Source organism: Pseudophryne corroboree, chromosome 3, assembly GCF_028390025.1.
Source record: "Pseudophryne corroboree isolate aPseCor3 chromosome 3, aPseCor3.hap2, whole genome shotgun sequence".
In the NCBI taxonomy this organism is placed as follows: Eukaryota; Metazoa; Chordata; class Amphibia; order Anura; family Myobatrachidae; genus Pseudophryne; species Pseudophryne corroboree.
Window position 1 is genome coordinate 765,877,180 of NC_086446.1, and position 14,855 is coordinate 765,892,034.

At 48.6% G+C, this 14,855-nt stretch overlaps 1 protein-coding gene across 6 annotated transcripts in view; it reads left to right on the forward strand.

The window, feature by feature from the left end:
* The window catches only part of SCNN1A (sodium channel epithelial 1 subunit alpha), a 147,048-nt gene that overhangs the window by 81,980 nt on the left and 50,213 nt on the right, over window positions 1-14,855 (forward strand). For all 6 annotated transcript variants that reach the window (XM_063962412.1, XM_063962411.1, XM_063962413.1 and 3 more), the window contains 3 exons: window positions 1,406-1,512; window positions 7,611-7,774; window positions 10,704-10,802. In XM_063962412.1, coding sequence (XP_063818482.1) covers window positions 1,406-1,512; window positions 7,611-7,774; window positions 10,704-10,802 — 370 coding nt within the window. The remainder of the gene's footprint in view (window positions 1-1,405; window positions 1,513-7,610; window positions 7,775-10,703; window positions 10,803-14,855) is intronic.

Genomic DNA, 14,855 nt, shown 5'->3' on the forward strand with positions numbered 1-14,855 from the left:
GATGATCACTGAATGCAGGATGGGTGAGTAGGGGAGCAGTGCTGCATGCTGGATGGGTGAGTAGGGAGGAGTACTGCATGCAGGATGGGCGAGTAGGGGAGCAGTGCAGCATGCTGGATGGGTGAGTAGGGAGGAGTATTGGTTGCAGGATGGGTGAGTGGGAGAGGAGTACTGCATGCAGGGTGGGTGAGTAGGGGAGCAGTGCTGGATGGCTGAGTGGGGAGTAGTATTGCTTGCAGGATGGGTGAGTGGGGGATGATCACTGAATGCAGGATGGGTGAGTAGGGGAGCAGTGCAGCATGCTGGATGGGTGAGTAGGGAGGAGTATTGGTTGCAGGATGGGTGAGTGGGAGAGGAGTACTGCATGCAGGGTGGGTGAGTAGGGGAGCAGTGCTGGATGGCTGAGTGGGGAGTAGTATTGCTTGCAGGATGGGTGAGTGGGGGATGATCATTGAATGCAGGATGGGTGAGTAGGGGAGCAGTGCTGCATGCTGGATGGGTGAGTGGGGAGTAGTATTGCTTGCAGGATGGGTGAGTGGGAGAGGAGTACTGCATGCAGGGTGGGTGAGTGGGGGGAAGAGTACTGCATGCAGCATGGGTGAGTGGGGCCAGTATACACTGTTGTAAGTTTGGTGAGTTTTGATCAGAGATGTTCGAAAAAGATAAGCAGGGGCTGGGGGAAAGGGGGAAGGGGGGGTGTTCACGGTATCACCTGTCATAGACTTTTTAGTCCAGATTTTTAACTATGACAATAATTAATAATTAGAGTAATGCAAAGAAGAGATTTCTAACATATTCTTTGTATTTTTCATATACATTATATAGTCAAACGTCTGGCACAAACATTGGTAGGACAGGAAAGGCTCTGCCTCACCCCACCGCAGTGTGTGTGTGTGTGTGTGTGTGTGTGTGTGTGTGTGTGTGTGTGTGTGTGTGTGTGTGTGTGTGTGTGTGTGTGTGTGTGTGTGTGTGTGTGTGTGTGTGTGTGTGTGTGTGTGTGTGTGTGTGATATTTAATCATACACATGCAAAATTACAGGGGGAGTTTTGTAGCCTATGTGTGGGGACCAAAGCGTTGAGGTGGGCGTAGGGGCCAGGAGCGTAGGAGACAGGGGAATACCATTGCTTGCCTATAAAGGGCCCTTGGTCACACTCTCTGTGGTCTGTATACACAGCTCTGGAATTTCCTCAGCTATGTACTAAGCATATTGCAGGGTATTGTCTTTAGATGGATCAGATCTTGGAGAGGACAGTGCGGACATAAGGAGAGGATAAGGAGTCCCCTGTGAATTAGCTCTGTGGCCAATGCCAGTGTGTGACTGTGTGCTTGTGCAACAATCTGCAAGTGCGATGTGATGTCTGTTCTGAAAGTTAGATATAAAATTTGCTTTGTCTTCCTCCGCCAGGACCTACGCACAGTTCCACCACGCCATCTACGGAAACTGCTACACGTTCAACTTTAACCGCTCCGACAGTGACACGTGGAGCTCCTCTATGCCCGGCATCAAAAATGGTTGGTTACTGTCATTGGTTGTCAAGGGTCAGTCTAGCAGAAAGCCGTGTGTAACAGCTGCCGCGGCGACCACAGGAAAGCAGGAGTCCTTGTAGTGTCATTTGCAGCTGCATATCTTATAGCGCACTTACAGCGCCTGCGTCTTCTGCCGGTCACATGTCTGCGATTTTATGCGAACACTGTTACAAAGCCCTTCCCGGGTGTACAGCTGTGCGTTCAGTGTGCAAGGACTGAGAATGCACACCGTCAGTCTGCGTTCGCATATAGTGAAACCCACGTGGTGCATATTTAGATACACCATCCGCATCTCCATCCAAACTTACACCAGCCCTATAGCTGCCACATTTACCGTGTGAGTATGGCCTCCAATGTGAACGACTAAGCATCTGTGGGCCTAATTCAGACCTGATCGCAGGAGCAAAATGGGCAGAACCATGCTGCAGTGCAGGTGTGGCAGATGTAACATGTGCAGAGAGAGTTAGATTTGGGTGGGGTGTGTTTAAACTGAAATCTAAATTGCAGTGTAAAAATAAAGCAGCCAGTATTTACCCTGCACAGAAACAATATAACCCACCCAAATCTAACTCTCTGCACATGTTACATAGTGATGAGCGGATTCGGTTTTACTCTGTTTTACACATCTGCCCCACCTGCAGTGCACATGGTTTTGCCTATTAGAGAACAATTTTGCTGCTGCGATCAGGTCTGAATTAGACCCTATGTATGCAACCACTACAGCAACATACATGCGACACTCCCATAATGCGCCCATAGGACAGGTCATTTCCGTGCATCTGAATAGCCACTTACCTCTCACAAATAGCCAACGCCTTTTCAATACACTTCTACATGCATGCGTCTGATGTTGCTGTTATGAAAATGCACGGTGCAGCTTGGATGAATGCGCAGTTGAAATAAAATCGATCACCTGGGACTGACGTCGACATAGCGCCTGATTCATCCATTTACACAATGCTGGCAGCCAGGGGTGGTCTTCAGTGGTCCCATTTGTTCCTTCCACTGGCACATTCTATCAGTAGGCTAACATTCAGAACCAGTGACAGCTCCTACTTACTTTAAGTAGGGGGCTGCCACAACCCCCAACCTGGAGAGGAGACATGAAGCCACGGGTCCCGGCAACTGCTCAAGGGATCCAGCAGGTGCCGGGACCGGCGCATGCGCAGACACCGCTGTGCGACTGCACATGTGCAAACCCCCGGCTTCTATGGACTGCATCAGCTGCAGCCCATAGAAGTCGGATTGGGCTGCAGGAAGTGGCTTCCTACAGGAAGCCAGCTCTCTGCCTATCGCAGCCCAGTCTGGCAGTCCCAGAGGGAGGAGACACCTCCCGGTGGGACTGCCTTGTCTGTGACAGGCAGGTAGGACTTCCAATTCAAAGTCACTGCCAGTCACAGTGAAGCCAGTGCAGTCTCATGGACTGCATCTGGCTCACTGACACTGAGAGGGGTGGCTGCAATCCTGCAGCCCATAAGTAAAATCCGCCACTGTGGAACCTTGCTGCTCCTAGTTAGTTCGTAGATTTTATTTTCGTTTTTTAACGGGCGGTAGTGTTTACTACTCTATAAAATAAATGTAAAAAAACAAATATATATATATATATATATATATATATATATATATATATTTGTTTTTTGTTTTTTTGTTTTTTTTTTGCTCCTGCAAGCACACACAGGCACAGATAGAATACAGCATCACCGCTTCAAACTCTTACTGCTTCCACACGCTGACGCAGTGATGCTGTATGCTCTTACTACTCGCACGCACTGATCCCGTGATGCTTTATTCTAACTCTTACTGCTCACACACACTCACCCAGTGATGCTGTATGCTATAATTCATACTGCTCAAACGCACTGACCCTGTGATGCTGTATGCTCTTACTGCTTGCACGCGCTAACCCTGTGATGCTGTATGCTCTTACTACTCGCACGCACTGACCTGGCAATACTGTACGCTAACTCTTACTGCATGCAAGTACTGACCCGGTGTTGCTGTATGCTCTTATTCCTTGCACGCGCTGACCCGGTGATGCTGTATGCTCTTACTACTCGCACGCACCGACCCCGTGATGCTGTACGCTAACTCTTACTGCATGCAAGTACTGACCCGGTTTTGCTGTATGCTCTAACTGCTCACACGCACTGACCCAGTGATGCTGTATGCTCTTACTGCTCGCACGCACTGACCCGTTGATGCTGTATGCTAGCTCTTACTGCTTGCACGCACTGACCCGGTGATGCTGTATGCTCTTACTACTCGCACGCACTGACCCGGTGATGCTGTATGCTCTTACTGCTCACACGCACTGACCCCCGTGATGCTGTACGCTCTTACTGCTGACAGGCACTGACCCGTGATGCTGTATGCTCTTACTGCTCACACGCACTGACCCGGTGATGCTATATGCACTTACTGCTCACACGCACTGACCCCGCGATGCTGTATGCTCTTACTACTCACACGCACTGACCCGGTGATGCTGTATTCTAGCTCTTACTGCTCTTGCACTGACCCCGTGATGCTGTATGCTCTTACTGCTCACACGCACTGACCCCGTGATGCTGTATGCTAGCTCTTACTGCTTGCACGCCCTGACCCGGTGATGCTGTATGCTCTTACTGCTCGCACACACTGACCCCGTGATGCTGTATGCTCTTACTGCTCACACACACTGACCCGGTGATGCTGTATGCTCTTACTGCTCGCACACACTGACCCCGTGATGCTGTATGCTAGCTCTTACTGCTTGCACGCCCTGACCCGGTGATGCTGTATGCTCTTACTGCTTGCACACACTGACCCCGTGATGCTGTATGCTCTTACTACTCGCACGCACTGACCCGGTGATGCTGTATGCTCTTACTGCTCACACGCACTGACCCCCGTGATGCTGTACGCTCTTACTGCTGACAGGCACTGACCCGTGATGCTGTATGCTCTTACTGCTCACACGCACTGACCCGGTGATGCTATATGCACTTACTGCTCACACGCACTGACCCCGCGATGCTGTATGCTCTTACTACTCACACGCACTGACCCGGTGATGCTGTATTCTAGCTCTTACTGCTCTTGCACTGACCCCGTGATGCTGTATGCTCTTACTGCTCACACGCACTGACCCCGTGATGCTGTATGCTAGCTCTTACTGCTTGCACGCCCTGACCCGGTGATGCTGTATTCTAGCTCTTACTGCTCACACGCACTGACCCCGTGATGCTGTATGCTCTTACTGCTCGCACGCACTGACCCGGCGATGCTGTATGCTCTTACTGCTCGCACGCACTGACCCCGTGATGCTGTATGCTCTTACTACTCGCACGCACTGACCTGGTGATGCTGTATGCTAACTCTTACTGCATGCAAGTACTGACCCGGTTTTGCTGTATGCTCTTACTGCTCGCATGCACTGACCCCGTGATGCTGTATGCTAGCTCTTACTGCTCGCATGCACTGACCCGGTGATGCTGTACGCTCTTACTGCTCACACGCACTGACCCCGTGATTCTGTATGCTAGCTCTTACTGCTTGCACGCCCTGACCCCGTGATGCTGTATGCTCTTACTGCTCGCACGCACTGACCCCGTGATGCTGTATGCTAGCTCTTACTGCTTGCACGCACTGACCCAGTGATGCTGTACGCTCTTACTGCTCACACGCACTGACCCCGTGATGCTGTATGCTAGCTCTTACTGCTTGCACGCCCTGACCCATTGATGCTGTATGCTCTTACTGCTCGCACACACTGACCCGGTGATGCTGTATGCTAGCTCTTACTGCTTGCACACACTGACCCGGTGATGCTGTATGCTCTTACTGCTCACACGCACTGACCCAGTGATGCTGTATGCTCTTACTGCTCACACGCACTGACCCCGTGATGCTGTATGCTCTTACTACTCGCACGCACTGACCCGGTGATGCTGTATGCTCTTACTTCTCGCACACACTGACCTGGTGATGCTGTATGCTCTTACTGCTCACACACACTGACCCGGTGATGCTGTATGCTCTTACTGCTCGCACACACTGACCCCGTGATGCTGTATGCTAGCTCTTACTGCTTGCACGCCCTGACCCGGTGATGCTGTATGCTCTTACTGCTCGCACACACTGACCTGGTGATGTATGCTCTTACTGCTCGCACACACTGACCCCGTGATGCTGTATGCTCTTACTGCTCGCACACACTGACCCCGTGATGCTGTATGCTCTTACTGCTTGCACGCACTGACCCAGTGATGCTGTATGCTAGCTCTTACTGCTCGCACGCACTGACCCGGTGATGCTGTATTCTAGCTCTTACTGCTCACACGCACTGACCCCGTGATGCTGTATGCTCTTACTGCTCGCACGCACTGACCCGGCGATGCTGTATGCTCTTACTGCTCGCACGCACTGACCCCGTGATGCTGTATGCTCTTACTACTCGCACGCACTGACCTGGTGATGCTGTATGCTAACTCTTACTGCATGCAAGTACTGACCCGGTTTTGCTGTATGCTCTTACTGCTCGCATGCACTGATCCCGTGATGCTGTATGCTAGCTCTTACTGCTCGCATGCACTGACCCGGTGATGCTGTACGCTCTTACTGCTCACACGCACTGACCCCGTGATTCTGTATGCTAGCTCTTACTGCTTGCACGCCCTGACCCCGTGATGCTGTATGCTCTTACTGCTCGCACGCACTGACCCCGTGATGCTGTATGCTAGCTCTTACTGCTTGCACGCACTGACCCAGTGATGCTGTACGCTCTTACTGCTCACACGCACTGACCCCGTGATGCTGTATGCTAGCTCTTACTGCTTGCACGCCCTGACCCATTGATGCTGTATGCTCTTACTGCTCGCACACACTGACCCGGTGATGCTGTATGCTAGCTCTTACTGCTTGCACACACTGACCCGGTGATGCTGTATGCTCTTACTGCTCACACGCACTGACCCAGTGATGCTGTATGCTCTTACTGCTCACACGCACTGACCCCGTGATGCTGTATGCTCTTACTACTCGCACGCACTGACCCGGTGATGCTGTATGCTCTTACTACTCGCACGCACTGACCCGGTGATGCTGTATGCTCTTACTACTCGCACGCACTGACCCGGTGATGCTGTACGCTAACTCTTACTGCATGCAAGTACTGACCCGGTTTTGCTGTATGCTCTTACTGCTTGCACGCACTGACCCATTTATGCTGTGTGCTCTTACTGCTCGCACGCACTGACCCGGTGATGCTGTATGCTCTTACTGCTCACACGCACTGACCCAGTGATGCTGTATGCTCTTACTGCTCACACGCACTGACCCCGTGATGCTGTATGCTCTTACTACTCGCACGCACTGACCCGGTGATGCTGTATGCTCTTACTACTCGCACGCACTGACCCGGTGATGCTGTATGCTCTTACTACTCGCACGCACTGACCCGGTGATGCTGTACGCTAACTCTTACTGCATGCAAGTACTGACCCGGTTTTGCTGTATGCTCTTACTGCTTGCACGCACTGACCCATTTATGCTGTGTGCTCTTACTGCTCGCACGCACTGACCTGGTGATGCTGTATGCTCTTACTGCTCGCACGCACTGACCTGGTGATGCTGTATGCTCTTACTGCTCGCACGCACTGACCTGGTGATGCTGTATGCTCTTTCTGCTCGCACGCACTGATCTGGTGATGGTGTATGCTCTTACTGCTCACACGCACTGACCCGGTGATGCTGTATGCTAACTCTTTCTGCTCGCACGCACTGACCCGGTGATGCTGTATGCTCTTACTGCTCGCACGCACTGACCCGGTGATGCTGTATGCTCTTACTGCTCTGGGCCAGCATCCCAAATGCAGCTGTGAATTGCTCAACTGCGACTCCAAACTTTTACTGCTAATCTGAAGAAATGTTTAATTGCTGTGATAAGTGGCTATAAAATTTTATCATTCTTGCCATTTGTTCATAAATAATCTCTAAAGTGTCACTGTACTAATGACACCTAGGCCCTACATAAACATAGCATACATTGTCTGTGTAAGTGGGGACTTCCAAGCCAGCCCTAAAATGTTTCTTCTGCCTTCCAGGTCTCACCCTTGTCCTGCGCACAGAGCAACATGACTACATCCCATTACTGTCAACTGTGGCCGGAGCACGTGTGCTAATCCATGGCCATAAGGAGCAAGCTTTCATGGATGACAATGGGTTCAACATCCAGCCTGGTGTGGAGACTTCCATTGGCATGAAAAAAGTAGGTGACTCGCCCTGTCCAGGTATGGATCACCTAAGGCTTTTTACTATATTGCCCATTGTGAAGCTTGAATATGCAGAACATTTCATCTGCAAAGTACATCCTAGTTATCAACTTGGCAGAGGCTGAGACAGTACAGCAATATAAACATGTATGGGATAGGTATAAGAATGTCCTTACATACCTCCATGACCGAGGATATGCTTTTGACCAGGTTTGGGCTACTTGCAGAGCGTAGACCATCTCTCCCTCCTTTGCATTGTTAATTTCTGCCACAGACCCGTGGACGGCGACTGTTGTCCCCCCCTACTTCTAGCTCTCGCTCCCCATACTTTCCTCTGGCCTTTTTATACTCCCTTTTTCTTCTCCCTCCCACTTATCCTACATATAATAGTTCGCTATATACTTGTTATTGTAAGACTGTATTGTGGTTCCCCACCCTTCCCTCCTCTCTTCTCTCCCACCCCCACCTTACTCTTCCTCATTCCCCCCACCTCAATACCCATTCGATACTGATTCAATGTTGGTTTTTGGTTTATATTATTCTGTAAAATAATATGGCCGTTTTTGGGCTTTGGTTGCCCGTTTGCTACTTCATTTGTACTATTTCTAATTTACCTGACCATACAAAATAAAGAGTTACAAAAAAAAAAGAATATCCTTACAAAGAACTAAGGATCAATAGGGGTTGAGATCAAGGGTTGGGTTACACAAGACACATCATGGGGGATACAATTAAAAACCAGTCATGAGTTCTGCATTGTAACAGGCCTATCATTCGGATGTGTGGCCTAGCATTCCACCCCAGTCATGCAAGTCGTATGGTAAAGTAAATGGCTCAGGAGGCACTAGCTAGTACCAGAGCCAGATTTACACAGACTATATGAGCCAAAGGGGTCATGTGGGCATTATACACAGGTGCAGCAGTATATACATGTGGGCATTATACACAGGTGCAGCAGTGTGTGTGTGTGTGTGTGTGTGTGTGTGTGTGTATGTATGTATGTATGTATGTGTATATATATATATATATATGCATTATTCACAGGTGCAGCAGTATATACATGTGGGCATTATACACATGTGGGCATTATACACAGGTGCAGCAGTATATACATGTGGGTATTATACACAGGTGCAGCAGTATATACATGTGGGCATTATACACAGGTGTAGCAGTATATACATGTGGGCATTATACACAAGTGCAGCAGTATATACATGTGGGCATTATGCACAGGTGCAGCAGTATATACATTTGGCCATTATACACAGGTGCAGCAGTATATATAACTACAGGAATGTTTTTTATGAGTTTAAATGCACAGAATAAAGTGATCTACAAAGCGGTTTTACCCAGAATTGAGACACTATGATACAGGAACATTGCCTCTGTGTTTTGAATGTTTGAACAGTATAATAGGTTTGACACCAGTTAATTGACAGGAAGTGATGTAGTTATCACTTCCTTACTAATACAGGTATATATAGATGAGCTGTCCCAGCTGTCTGCCACCCCTTGATGAAGTCCAGATAGGACGAAACGCGTTGGGTGCTATGATACATATCCTCTCTAAAAGCTAAGAACCATATTTATATACTTTTTATGCTGATCTTATGTCCAATCTTGTAATTTTAGGACGTTTTTTTCTCTTGTCTTTTCTGAGTTTGTATTATTGATTTTATATTTTTCCCATTTTTTATCATTATTGTCTTATTATTTTTATATGCAGTTTTCAGTACCATTTCTGACTCCTTGTAATAAGGCTACTATTTTATTTGTTTTTATTGGTGCACACTAGATTTAATAAAAATATTTTCTTTTAAATTGTAAGCCTCCGATTAGCATTAGACACCACTGGTCGCTTAAAACCACCTTATCCCTTTTCTTTGTTTACAGTATATATATTTGTGCATTATACACAGGTGCAGCAGTATATATATATGTGGGCTTTATATACAGGTGCAGTGCAGCAGTATATACGTGTGGGCATTATACACCGGTGCAGCAGTATGTGGGCATTATACACAAGTGCAGCAGTATATACGTGTGGGCATTATACACTGGTGCAGCAGTATATACAAGTGGGCATTATACACTGGTGCAGCAGTATATACAAGTGGCATTATACACAGGTGCAGCAGTATATACGTGTGGGCATTATACACGGGTGCAGCAGTATGTGGGCATTATACACAAGTGCAGCAGTATATACGTGTGGGCATTATACACTGGTGCAGCAGTATATACAAGTGGGCATTATACACAGGTGCAGCAGTATATACTGCTGAATATTTGGTGAGTTTTGATCAGGAATGTGCAGAAAAGATAGGCAGCGGGGTACTACCTCATCTGTCATAGACGTTTTACTCCAGAGTTTTTACTATAAAAATTATCAGAATAATACAAAGATTTTTTTTTTCTTATATATTCTTTGTATTTTTCATATACTTTATATAGTCAAAACTCTGGCTAATACGTTTAGTATGACAGGAAAGGCTCTGCCTCGCCTCACCGCACGCCACTGACGCAAACAACCAAAGACTTGACAAGTGCTGTGTGTCGCACCAGCTAATGATTATATTGCTATTTGACAAAAAAATGAACCCCTAGGCGGAATGATGACACAGCTGGGGCACAGCCGCACAGAACATGACGTGTGAAGTGTGACGTATTGCTGCATACCCTCCAACATTTCCCAGTTAAAAACCGGTACAGGGGGCGTGGCCTTGGGAAGATGGGCCGTGGCCATAGGTAAAGGGGGCGTGAGGCGAGTCAGTGCAGTTCCGTCTGGTGGCTGTTCCTGGGGGCTGCTGGCACAGTTAGGGAAGGACGGAGGGAGCTTCACCACCAAGTTCAACATACATTCCACAATCAAATTGTATAATAGCCTCATGTTGTTTTCTCTCTCCCTCTGGTCATCTCCAGGAAGTGGTGTCTCGTCTGGGCGGGGATTACAGCGATTGCTCAGAAGACGGCAGTGACGTCGATGTGAAGGATCTGTTTAACAGTGAATACACCCAGCAGGTAATAGAATCAGGAACCGTGAAATCATTGCAGGTTCTTATACATACAGATTTTTTCCTAAATGTAAATGTTTCTTGACTTAGCTGAACTGCAGATATTGATTTACTCGGTTTTACTCGGTTCTCAAAATCGAATCTTATTGGCTCACTGATGTCACGTGTTTTGGATAGCCAATAAGATTCGGTTTTGAGAACCGAGTAAAACCGAGTAAAACCGAATCCGCTCATCACTAAGATATTCGTTATGTATTCCTCGTTTCATGCAAAACGACGTGCCGCTCCAGTTCCTGCATTAGGTGTACAGAAAGCTTTATAAGACGTATTTGTTTCAGATGACAGATTTGTGGTTTTGTGCATCAAACCGGAAAAAAAATGTTGGTGTGATATCTTGCAGCTTTTTTCAGACATATTTTCATCAACTTTATATTAGGTATGTCCATCGACCATCGTTGATTCATAATCATCACTGTTTTATGGCCGATGTTGAATGTTTTTTGCCATCGATGCGGGAGAAGCAGATGGTGAGCAGTAAGAGCGTACAGCATCACCGGTTTCCCTCCATCGATGGCACAGCATAACAGAATTATTTTTTTTACAAGATGCCACAATATATAGCATAGCCCTGCCCCCAACATCTGTAAAGCCACACCCCAAGGTGTTGATTAGGTACATGGACACATCATTCAAAGAACAGGAATGACCATCGGTTGATGATCATCCATTGCATATTTGGCAACCATCGATGTCCACTTGTCATATCACCATCGTTGTTAACCACACCAATGGCCATCCCTAGCTTATATGAAAATTTCTGGCGGCGCAGCACATGCAAAAAAGGGAGGTCCTTTTTAATACTCCATTTTTAATGCCACTGCCCACGATGGAGAGCTGAAGAGAGCCAGCCGGCTGGGGTAGCGATGAAGTTGCACAGCCAGTATACACAGCAGCATGGCCTGAGACTAAGAACTGCCCAATTGCATAACCCAGCAGTTTATTGGTAACCATTGAAGTACAGCTTTACTCAGTTATATGCGGAGCAGGGTGGTATGCAGCTCACCAGCCAATTACTGTATCTGGATGACTGCTATCGGTGCGGATGTTATCGATGCCAGGTCTCTAGCGGCAATAAGCAATTGTTGCAGGGTAATTGCAGGTATACAGCAGGGTTTCTCAGGAGCTAAGTGGAAGACATCTTACTTTTAATGAGTGACAAGATGGCACCGCACATGCGAAGTAATAGCTTCAGTGGCCATCTTGGTTTAATTAATGAAGCCTCCTTGTAGGAACCAATATGGAGTATGCACAGTAGTGTACTCCTACTTCAATATTTCTCCTTTGTCCTAGAGGATGCTGGGGACTCCAAAAGGACCATGGTGTATAGACGGGATCTGCAGGAGACATGGGCACTATAAGACTTTAAATGGGCGTGAACTGGCTCCTCCCTCTATGCCCCTCCTCCAGACCTCAGATTCTGTGCCCAGAGGAGACTTGGTGCACACTAGGGGAGCTCTACACAATTTCTCTAGAAAAGACTTTTGTTAGGTTTATTATTTTCAGGGAGCACTGCTGGCAACAGGCTCCCTGCATCATGGGAGTGAGGGGAGAGAAGCAGCCCTACTTCCGTGAGTTAAAGGCTCTGCTTCTTAGGCTACTGGACACCATTAGCTCCAGAGGGTCCGATCACTTGGTGCACCTAGCTGATCGTTCCCGTAGCCGCGCCGCCGTCCCCCTCACAGAGCCTGAAGAGAGAAGCCGGGTGAGTAGCAGAAACAAGAAGACTTCTGATCTTCGGAGGTACCGCGCAGCGGCCGCGCATGCGCGCCATTGCTCCCACACACTAACGGCACTATATGGGTGCAGGGGGGGCACCCTGGGCAGCAATTAAACCTCGTTTGGGGACTGGCACGACAGTATACAGTGCATAGGCACTGTATAAAGACCCCCGCCAGTATAAATAAAAGCTGGACACAAGCGCGCCATGTAGGGGGCGGGGCTTCGTCCTCCAATTCTAATCAGCGCCATTTTCTCTTCACAGCAAGCTGCAGAGACGCTGGTCCTGGCCCTTCACTTCTGTCTCAAGTAACAGGGTGCAAAAGCAGGGGGGGGGGGGGCACAGCATATTTGGCGTTGTATTTATTTACATATAAAAGCGCTGCAAGGTCTGGGGCATTGTACATTCCTTCAGACCGGGTGAGGCGCTGGGTGTGAGCTGGCAAACTCCCTTTCTGTCTCTCTGAAGGGCCTTACTGTGGGTCTGTCCCCTATAGCACAGTGTGATAGTGGGTGTCGGTACGCGTGTGTCGACATGTCTGAGGCTGGATGCTCTTCCCAGGAGGAGGCTGGTGCGGGGTCAGAACAGAATGTGGTAGTGACTCCGTCGGCACCGCCGACTGCTGATTGGGTAGATATGTGGAATGTTTTAAATGCAAGAGTGGCTTTGTTGCATAAGAGATTAGACAAATCTGAGTCTCCGAACCAAGCGTGGAGACAATCCATGGGAGATGTTTTGTCACAAACTCAGACTTCATGGTCACAGAAACGAACGTTTATCCAGATAGCAGATACAGATACCGACACGGTATCGGACTCCAGTGTCGACTATAATGATGCCAAGTTGAATCCCAAGCTGGCTAAGAGCATTCAGTACATGATTGTGGCGATAAAGGACGTGTTACATATCACTGAGGACCCCGCTGTCCCTGAGACGAGGGTCTGTATGTTTAAAGGAAAGAAACCTGAGGTAACGTTTCCTCCCTCTCATGAACTTAACGCTCTTTTTGAAAAGGCTTGGGAAACTCCTGACAAAAAGTGGCTGATTCCCAGGAGAATTTCTATGGCATACCCGTTTCCCTCTGAGGATAGATCAGGGTGGGAGTCAACTCCCACGGTGGACAAAGCTCTAGCGCGATTGTCCAAAAAGGTGGCGCTACCGTCCCCTGACACGGCAGCCCTTAAAGATCCTGCTGATCGTAAACAGGAAACTACCTTGAAATCATTTTATGTCACTACTGGTACGCTGCTCAGGCTGGCCGTAGCATCGGCATGAGTGAGTAGCGCGATTGAAAAATGGGCAGATAACTTGTCATCTGACATAGACACCCTGGATACGGATAGCATTCTTTTGACACTGGGTCATGTCAAGGACGCTGCACTCTATCTAAGGGAGGCTGCGAGGGCTATTGGCCTCCTGGGATCAAGGGCCAATGCCACGGCAATCTCGTCTAGGAGGGCGTTGTGGACTCATCAATGGAATGCTGATGCTGATTCTAAAAAGGCTATGGAGGCTATGCCCTATAAAGGTGGAGTTTTGTTTGGTGAGGGCCTCGCGGACCTGGTTTCTACAGCTACCGCGGGTAAGTCTTCTTTTCTGCCGTTTGTCCCTCCACAGCAAAAGAAAACGCCTCACTATCAGATGCAGTCCTTTCGGTCTAATAAATTCAAAAAAGGACGAGGGTCCTCCTTCCTTCCTGCTAGAGGCAAGGGAAGGGGAAAAAGATCGCCGGCTGTGGCAAGCTCCCAGGAGCAGAAGTCCTCCCCGGCTTCTGCTAAGTCCACCGCATGACGCTGGGGCTCCCATGCGGGAGTCCGCACCGGTGGGGGCGCGTCTTCAGCTCTTCAGTCTGGTCTGGGTTCACTCAGGTCTGGATCCTTGGGTGCTGGAAATTGTGACCCAAGGATACAAACTGGAGTTTCAAGACGTGCCCCCACACCGATTTTTCAAATCGGCCTTGCCAGCTTCTCTTCCGGAAAGGGAGGTGGTGTGTGCTGAAATACACAAGCTGTGTCAGCAGCAAGTCGTTGTCGCGGTACCCCCGTCACAACGGGGGGAAGGGTTTTATTCAAGCCTGTTCGTGGTCCCGAAGCCGGATGGCTTGGTCAGACTGATTCTGAACTTAAAATCCCTCAATCTGTTTTTAAAAAGATTCAAATTCAAGATGGAATCTCTCCGAGCAGTGATCTCCAGTCTGGAAGGGGGGGATTTTATGCTATCAGCCGACATAAAGGATGCTTACCTGCATGTCCCCATATATCCTCCTCATCAGGCGTACCTGAG